At 38.2% G+C, this 9,164-nt stretch overlaps 1 protein-coding gene across 6 annotated transcripts; it reads right to left on the bottom strand.

The window, feature by feature from the left end:
- Nucleotides 1–2,656: 2,656 nt before the first annotated feature.
- LOC104598404 (uncharacterized) lies at nucleotides 2,657–8,465 on the bottom strand. 6 transcript variants are annotated; one of them, XM_010260439.3, is made up of 11 exons: nucleotides 8,325–8,464; nucleotides 8,057–8,104; nucleotides 7,634–7,784; nucleotides 5,906–6,015; nucleotides 5,120–5,188; nucleotides 4,623–4,738; nucleotides 4,475–4,529; nucleotides 4,243–4,363; nucleotides 3,435–3,482; nucleotides 3,098–3,192; nucleotides 2,657–2,990 (listed from the first exon to the last, which is right to left on the bottom strand). In XM_010260439.3, exons 3-11 carry the CDS (start codon nucleotides 7,716–7,718, stop codon nucleotides 2,892–2,894), a joined length of 798 nt encoding a protein of 265 aa, XP_010258741.1. In that variant the 5' UTR covers nucleotides 7,719–7,784; nucleotides 8,057–8,104; nucleotides 8,325–8,464; the 3' UTR covers nucleotides 2,657–2,891. The 6 variants fall into 6 exon arrangements, with proteins under 6 accessions (XP_010258741.1, XP_010258744.1, XP_088746932.1 ...); XM_010260442.3 differs by having other exon boundaries at nucleotides 7,634–7,738; XM_088890806.1 differs by having other exon boundaries at nucleotides 5,906–6,000; nucleotides 7,634–7,738.
- Nucleotides 8,466–9,164: the final 699 nt, after the last annotated feature.

The following is a 9,164-nucleotide window of genomic DNA, read 5'->3' as shown; positions in this document are numbered from 1 at the left end:
TCCTTGTGGTCTGATTACTTTATAATTATAATTTATATTAGTGTTATCTACGATTAAAAAAAACCATATCAGAAGCTGTGGGTTTCATTTTGCTGTATAAAGGGGAGGTTTAAACCATGGCGCTATGGAAACCTGAGAATGGATTGAATGGTAAACACTAAGCGATGTAAATGGAAACGTACATACAATATCACTATCTTATAACCATGGCTGGTGTTTTGTGCTGGGTTATGTTGATTATAATGGTATGACAAGTTGGCATATATGTTGTGAAGGACTTGGAGCTAGAGTATCTGCATTTTAGGAGTTTCTGATGAGTTTCAGATTTTAGGATGACTCGTTCCAGTGTTTCAAGACTCGGTTTGGACCAGGTGGTCGGACTGTGAAAACTGGGAAACGGTGGCCTTTCGGGTCTCGGTTAAATGACGGTTTTAACAGGTTTTTATGGGGCTGAACAGATTAACTGGCGAACCCGGAAACCGTGGAGCATTCCCAATCCAGCCTTTAGTCCGGTTCTTCGGTATTTAATACACCACATTAATAATTCACGAATGCAGGTGGTGTTTGCAACTACATGCCCCCCTTGGTGCCCTAGTCGAAGGCAGCTCCCGGCAGCCCTCTGAGTATTGGAAAACAGTCGTGTGGGAAAAACCTACTTGGACTACCAATTGTTTTGATGAAGCCTTGAGGGCTTGTTTGATTTGTGGGAATAGGGGCTTAGAATTGAAATCGATTCCAACTATTTGGTTAAGCAGAATTGAAATCCCATTAGAATGGAATGGCATTCCCTATTTGAGGGAATTGAAGAATGGGCTGAAAAAATCCAATACAGGTTGAACCTTGGTGGTCGACATCAGTGATTTCAAAAATCTTGATTCAGTCCATATAGGAAATTGATTTAAGAGGAAACAGTTTTCCCATTGGATCGATCCAAAAGAATCATGTGAATTTGATCAACCAAGAGGGGTTGAGTGTTACCTGATACGAAACTCATAATTGCATCTCCCAAGTAGTAGACGCACCAGAAGAATCAAACAGAAATTAACCTGTAAGTTGAGCCCAAAGTTGGAGATCGAACCTTGCTGTTTGTATGGAGAATGAATGGTAGTGTATGTGCACTTTATGGCTTGAATGCTTGATCGATATGGGCTCCCGAATTGCTCTACCAATTAGGCACGATATAGACCATACTGGCACGGGCCTATGACCCGGTATATATATTCTAATTGTATTATAATTTTTTTAACTTCATTTTATTATTTCATACAATTGTGCATCTAGATTCATATGGAATAAAATTTTAAGATTTTTCAATTTCTTGTCTATTTTGTTAATTTATTTTAAAATTTTCAATATTTTTTTTTTTATATTTCCAGCATGGCACGGGCCTGCCTAGGTTCATGGAATGAGTCCTGTCAGGCCTGACTTTTGAAGGGTTCCGGGCCAGCAAGCATGATCCACTTAGGCCCACATGTCCGCACGGCATGACTAGCTAATGCACAAGTGGCCTGCAAAATCATGTTGTATTGGCACACACAACGCAACCCACTTTACACCCCCAAGTATCAGTCTTAACATGAAAAATTCCTAAGTTTACCCATTCATTAATAACATTTTAAACTAACACAAATCTCGTAAATGTCCAGTTTAAAAAATATTTTATTCAACAAATGTCAGTTTACATCACTCTTAATAAAACTGAGGACATACATTGTCTAACAAGAATGACCATTAGTATCTCCTCCCTTAAAAATAAAATCCCATTCTAATTGATTCCAATTCTGATTCCCATCTAAACCAAACAGACCATACGAACATACCGATAGACCCTTAGACTATTTTTTGAATTCAATGAATCATTGTTGTGCATGTATGTGTTCACGATCTAAAATGGGCCATTATTGGAGCGAATTGCGACCATCCTTGGTGCTTGTAAATTCTTGGACCTCTATGTTTTATGATCCAAGTCATTAATCTCCAATTTGGAAATGGTTATCGAGTGTAGTCGGGAAGTTGAATACCGACTGAAACCATCATGTGATGTTGCGATGCACATTTCCAGTTTTTAACCTTGGTCTGTCTGGGTTATAATAAGATGAGATTGCAATATTTTATATGCAAAAATTTAAGCGTAAAATTAAATTGAAATTAGCGGAGTTACACAAGGATGAACAAGTTTGCTACTATAGTTTTACAGTATCTGAGGCTCAAATGACTATAAAGTTAATTAATAAAACATTGGGGCATTTCACCACGTAACCCTTTCATGGGCATTGTTTCATGAATCTAGCTTGTTCATCCAGTAGTGCTTGCATTACTTAATTTTTCTTTTCTTTTACTATTCTTAAAGAAATGTATCCCTTAAACTGAATGGTCAACAAAATAGCCTGACGGGAATGTCTTAGAAACTCTACATGTAGAAGCACAGAGAAAACATACACCCAATTGATGCTCTAAGTGCATTTATTTAATTCATTTTCGTGTTGGGCTAGTACTAGTAGTCGTAGATATTGAGCTTTTGTTTTGAGTACTGACCTATTTTTTAAAATCAAGGTACCTGTCTATAGTTACACAAATGGCAACCAGGTTTTCCCCCATTGCGAAAAAGGGTATCCTGGATGTGCCTAGAACGTGCTCACGCTTGGATTAGCGGAGGTAGCTTAGAACACTGGATCCAAACTTTGTTGAAATCTTCAAATGGGCAGACAGCCTCAAACAAATTGGGCAGATCACCAAATCTTGGAAGCCACCGTTGAGATGGCTTGTTAATCAAAAAACAAAAGCGGAAGAAAAAGAAAATTAAAAGAAGATAACTTGGGAGAAAGCACTTATCAATGAATAGCATCTTGCTTCCTCAAGGGATTTGCATGGTTGTCAATAGGACTGAAATGTTATCGTAGGAGACTGTATGAAGGCATATCTTCTAATCGTGTGATGTCTTCAAGCAGGAATTCCCTTTCCAATTGCCGGCGTGTGGATTTCATCACAGTCTGGAAGGGAAGAAATCCAAAACAAAATTACAGAATATGATGTTAGTATTTTTTTTCCACCTTATGATAAAATAAGTGAGGATGATGAAATTTGACAGAAGCGGTACATTGAAATCCATGTACGATGCACGCATAGCAAGCCATTGCTGATCCATTAGCTTGAATGTTATGCAGTAGAGAAGGTCGAACGCCGACTCATTTTCTGTCACAAAACAAACCTGTAGGTTATACATAACATAATTGAGACAATTGCTCATAGAAGCAGTAAATTAAACACAAACAGAATTTATATCATTAAATTGGATATTTTATCACCCTAGGCAACTTTCTAGGCTGGATGCATCAAATTGTCTTAAATATCTTTTCCAGTTTGAAACATCCATTGACCAACAAATCCAAGTTTTAACATTAAAAAAAATGTAGCATGAGTTGCTATAATATTACCTACAAGTAACTTCAAGAAAATTGCCCCCAGCACCGTCCGCGGTTTGACTGTACAGGTATATAAACATTAGGACCACTTTCAAAGCATATTATGATTCATTCAGTTTTGGCTTCAAGAAAGTATTCCGGAAGGCTGAATAAAATGTTTTAGATGCTATTCTTTACCAATTCCACCAACATGGTTGTACCCATCTATCAATTTGACACCTGGATACCTGTACAAGGGCTTGTACAGGACACCTGGATACCCATATTGTTTCGGATACTTCCAACTTCTTTTGTAAATTTTGTAGCCATGCCCTTGACTATCCGGGTAACATAGCAAGAAGTCATTATTGTTAAGGGCCTTTGCTTGGTGCAATGGTAAAATCTTGAGCTGATGTGCATGAGAAAGTGGGTTTGAGTATGAGAGTGACCACTTTGTGCATAACAAAATGCCAAAAGTTATAGGTCCTTAGAAGAGTTCAGCAAGAGAGAGTAGCTGTACTAAACAAACCCCAACATAACCCATGTTATCATCAGTCTTGGCTCTTCTGACAAATGAGAATTATACATCCATTAAGCATGCAAGTGAATATCCACCTGGCTAAATTATTGACAAATTTTAATTTGTACAGGCTTGGTTAAATTGCTTATATAGCAATTTGTATCAAACCTCCTTGAAACTGAGAATGTGGCCAAATTTCATTGAGTTCTGGTGTAATATTGAAATGCTAGAAAGATTTGTATTAATTGGTTGACGTGGAGATTTTATAATTTGCTCAAAATAATCATTACTCAGCATGAATTGGAAGGGAAACATGCAAACCTGCTTGGAGATCAAGCATCTGAATGAGCATGAATGTGATATTCACACCAGCAACTGCAAATGGGTACTCCCACATAGCCCGATCACCTTCCTGCTTTCGGAGAAGATCCTGAAAGGATTTCTGCAACAAAAAGTTTTTTATTACTTCAAGGTGCTCCTAACATAGGAATCCAAATTCAACAAGCATTAGGTAAAACAAAAAAGAATAACAAGGTTAAAAAAAGGACCCTACTGGATAGTTCCTTGCAAAGAACAGCAAATTCTCTAGTGATATGAAACCACCACCTCTGCCACATAAAGTCCAAATTCAACATGTTAAGCATAAACTAAAAGTAATAACCACATAAAGCCCCACAGAATCCAAAGGAAAGAAAGCATACCTGAAATCTGTTGATGGATCTTTTCCTTGCCATCCCATTTCTTTCCACTGCTCAGATATTAAACCGCAAAGTTCTTCTCCAGGAAAGGAAGCATTCCACAATGACCTCAAAGCTTCCTATAATGCAAGAATAGTTACTGTCAGTTGGAAGAAAGGCCCTTACACTTCAGATTTTTTGGATCATGCCACATTAAAAAGATGGCACATAAACCAACTTGTCAGCATTAACGAATAAGTGGGCCACGTGGACTATCCAGAGTTCCAGTTTAATAAGGATAATGAACCTCGGGTTAATCATAGATTCCATCTCATGACCTATCTATTACAAATGACAACAATATTCCAAGTAATTCAATACTACATATTTCAAGCCCACAGTATCAAAAGTAAAAAAAAAAGTTCTAGAAACTAAAATGAAATGTTATGACTCCTACCACCACCTTCCCGCCCAAAAGAAAGGAAATGAAATCCAGAATGAATTCAGACTTCACACAATACCTGGTGCTCAGGATTTGAACTATCATAGGCAACATCTATGCGGCTCTGTAGCCTTTGCAAGCACTCCTCCTGAAAGCATAAAAGCCAATGGAAAGAGCAGAATTATACATCTTAAGTATACATGATCACTAGTCTAATCATTTAAAGAACATGAAAGATATAAAAAGCCCAATCTATTCTGCTTGTCACCATCCTGGGGCAAGTTTCAGTCCAAGAGCCCCTGCCATCTGTCCAAACCATGTCTTTGTCTTTGTTTTCTACATTTTATAAAGAAAAATTCCAGTGGCTAAATGTCACTTGAGGAAAGCTACAATCCATGATTTAGCTCTAACATCCATAGAGAAAGGGAGCAAATATATGCCTTCTTTTTTTCTTTTGAGAGTAGACTCGATACTAGAGGTGATCATTCCTAGCCTGGTCCACAAGTTTCCAGGCTAAGAGCCTAAGACCTAGATTTTGTGTCAGGCCTGAGAAGCAGGTTAGTCCAGGCACAAGCCTGGGATATGCCCCTACTTGTAGGTGATAAGCCTAGCCTGCTCCAGCCCATGAAGATCTCTAATGGATATGGGCCTAACCTTTGGTTTTTTTAGGGGGCAGAAAGGGGCTTCTCTTAGAGCCAAACATGCCTTTTCACACTTGTCAGTCCTAGGTTGTCCATTGTAAAATATCCTCCTATTGCACCACTATTAATGCTGCTGCTACTCCTGCTCCTCCTAGTTAATGGAAGATAAATGTATAAACAGCATATTAAAAATAGAACAATGTGCAGAGAAAAAAAAATGTCACCTGAGCAGGGGTTAAATCGAACGATGGTCGAGTATCACTGTCCCTTCTCTGAGCACAAACACAAGAAAGACCTCTCCCAAGCCATGCTGCAGACCCTGCCACAACCTCAGCTGTAGAATACAAAATTGCTAACTATTGGAATTGGATTTTCTAATTGACTGAAAGGAAGAACTCTTGTATGCATACAAATCCAAAAAAAAAAAAAAAGAGAAAGCGAGATTCTGTAGATCCAAGGAAAACCACCCCATCTTTCACAATTTCCTAGGAAACACTAAATATTATGCATGATCTGCTCCTTGTATAACGAACCATGGTCAATTCACAAGGATAATAATCCTACAAACATTTCAAAACAATTATTTTCAAGACTCCAGCACTCTAAACAGTTCCAACTTCCAAATATAATTGCAGCCAACTATACCACTACTACATGTGAAGTAACCAGACTCAAGACATGCAAGAAGAGAAGCAAAAGTGTAGAAAACATTGTTATCACATACAACCATCCAGAAACTTTGCCCACCATAATAATTATGATTATGTGCTGGTCAGACAGATATAAGCTAAGTTTTTCTAATCTACATATAACAAAAATTAAATGGACCAATGACAAAATTATGTTTTAAGTAAATCTTTGATGGATAGACCAATGTGATCAAGGCTCACATGCAGGTACTCTTAGATTATTCCCAAAATGTTGGTCCAGAAGCAAATTTACAAATTCAAGATGATTTTTTGAGAAGAGTGCTTTCAACATATATAACTGGAGAATGAGAAACACCACATTTCAATAGAAAAGGCAAGAGGCCATAACTTAGCTACTCGTAATGTTGTTCATGCTTATTAGTTGACATGGTTTCACACCTAATTCATTAAAGAAAATAAACTTAAATATTTCCTGTTAACATGATCTCTGCTTGATATAATCTTTACCAACAAAGTTCGAAATGTCATTTCGAGAGAGGTTTACCACTGGGGAAAGGATATCAAGAAAATATCACTTAGAAATTTTTATAATGGAAAGTACAGTCCATTTAAGAGAAAGAATAGGGGAGAGATTGGGGTTAAGAAGCTGCCTTGCGTTTGCTAATACCATCAAGTAAGCCCAATCTTATTTCAACTGCAAGGGGAATCTACCAATCACCTTTGAGTCTGCAATGCTAAAGAAACTCCTGTAAAAAGTCATCCGGTGCAGAGGTGCTATAATGCTTATCCTAGGGAAACACCAGACCTAGTGAGGAACCAGTACCAAAACACCTCGAGTGCCTTATTATATCTAGTTAGTCCTCTTTGCTAAGTTGCTTCCTAATGAGGGAATAGCAAAGAGTAGACAAAATTCTGTTACTCTGGTTCAGTCTTGGTGTAAAATACCGTGTTCCACTTTTACTCAGAAATAATGCACCCTTGAGCAAAGTTACAACAAAACAACAACTGAAGAAAGAACGACAGTGTTGTAGAACAGAAAAAGAGGTTAACAGGAAAATTGCTAAGTTACTCGCAAGAGGCATAAAATTAACCAAATTTAAAATAAGCAGCCATAATTCCTCAAGTTTGCCGAATACGAGTCGAAGATATTAACTAAGCATAAATTTCCACACGCGGAGTGTAATTTAGCAAAATATTATGGTCACAATTTGAATTTTTAATTCGTTTTAGGTTCTGATAGGAGTAAATAGCAATATCCAGAAAAGAAGAAAGAAAACAAAAGGAGAAAAATTTACAGCGTACCTGAAGTAGAATGACAAGCGCTCTCCCTCTCCAACCCTTGCGAAATCCTTCTCACTGCTACGAATGATCCACCACGGTCGTCCATATCTGCTACTAAATCATTATCTGAGGAATCCGATCCAGCATCTCAGACCCAAAAAGCACTTCGAATCTTAAACAGCAACATAAAACAGAGTAAACGCCGAGAGCAGATGCTTTTCTAAATAAACCAATCCGAAGCCAAACAAACCTCTTCAAGCCAGCAACAAAAAGCAAAACACAAAGTTTCTTCAAATTAATTCGCGAAAATCCAATAAAATCTCCCAAAACCAGAGAAAAGCCAGGAGAAGTACCAAGAATCTAGTGTCCAGGGTCGAAACAAAACAAAAAAACAAAAAAAGTAAGCAAATTAACGTCCCTTCAACAGTTCAAACCCCGACACACCTCATAAAAATCCAGCAATATCCACTCTGAAGCACCGAAGGTTCAGCTCTGGCAGTGGAAAATCATGTCAGAACAAGAAACTGTAGGGCTTAATCACCATCACAAGCTCAAAACCAGCTCAGAAAACGAGCTAAATCATCGTTCAAGCCATCAAGAAGGGATCTAGCAACTCCAACCCCTTCATCGATGTCGTAGCTCTCCCTGAACGAACAAGAAAGCTTCTTCGAAGAAAAAAGCAGACAAAAGTTTAGGGTTATTTTCTACTCACAGATTGGTTCTCAAGATCTGCAAAAGAGGCGTCACGAAGAAATGTGCGCCCTTTTCTCCTCTCTTCTCTCTTCTGGATATCTCTCCTGTTTACTACTTTTCGACTATCTTCGGCCTTCGGGTGGCGTTTTTCTATGTAAGAAAGAAAAGGAAGAGGGAGAGGATGAACGGGAAATCGCGAAAAGACAGTTTTAATTTTAATTACCAAAAAATCATTTTTAATTAAAACTTTATTACAAAAAGTCTGATTGTTCACTGACGTGGCAGTGTCCAAAAAATCTAAAATGGTTAAAAGGAATACCTTCACGGGGTTTTGGGTCAGCGGTTCCAAGTACAAACGGTAACGGAGCTCAGATTGGGACCGGTCCATCAACCCAACCCAACTACCCAAGTGTAAAATAGATCACTACGGGTCAGGTCGAAGCAAACAAAGAGGCATCAACAAGCTGGGCGCCGACCCGATCCATCACTGTAGGACGCATGTTGCAGGCGGCCTTTTTCATATATAATTTAATTAATAAACATAGATGAGGCAGAGGCTGTTGAAGTGTTGAGCACATGATACATCATAAAGCCTCCTTTAGAAGGAAAGGTTTATTTAAGTCGTGTTGGGTCAACTTCCCTAGTAAAGATTACTGGCCCACTAAAGGCCCAATAGAACGTCACTATGCATCCTACATAAGCAAAGGTTGGCAAGTGTGGTTCGACTTTAGGCCGATACAACAGGTCATCATCTTCCATTGTTTATGGAAAATCCACGAGGACAAAGAAGCGTGGCCCATTTCACCTTTTTTTATTATTTAAATAAATGGATCCCAAAAAACCCAAGCCCACACTGGTA

The sequence above is a fragment of the Nelumbo nucifera genome, chromosome 6, assembly GCF_055504915.1.
Source record: "Nelumbo nucifera cultivar China Antique chromosome 6, China Antique-T2T, whole genome shotgun sequence".
In the NCBI taxonomy this organism is placed as follows: domain Eukaryota; kingdom Viridiplantae; phylum Streptophyta; class Magnoliopsida; order Proteales; family Nelumbonaceae; genus Nelumbo; species Nelumbo nucifera.
This window is presented reverse-complemented; position numbering and strand designations above follow the sequence as displayed.

Bases quoted from the DNA above. Each gene is read 5' to 3' on its own strand.
- LOC104598404 (XM_010260441.3), bottom strand. From the start codon at position 7,718: ATGGACGACCGTGGTGGATCATTCGTAGCAGTGAGAAGGATTTCGCAA. The intron at 5,189-5,905 runs GTGACATTTTTT...TTATGCTTTCAG, and splicing joins TCGATTTAACCCCTGCTCAG to GAGGAGTGCTTGCAAAGGCT. The intron at 3,193-3,434 runs GTAATATTATAG...GTTTTGTGACAG, and splicing joins TTTCTTGAAGTTACTTGTAG to AAAATGAGTCGGCGTTCGAC.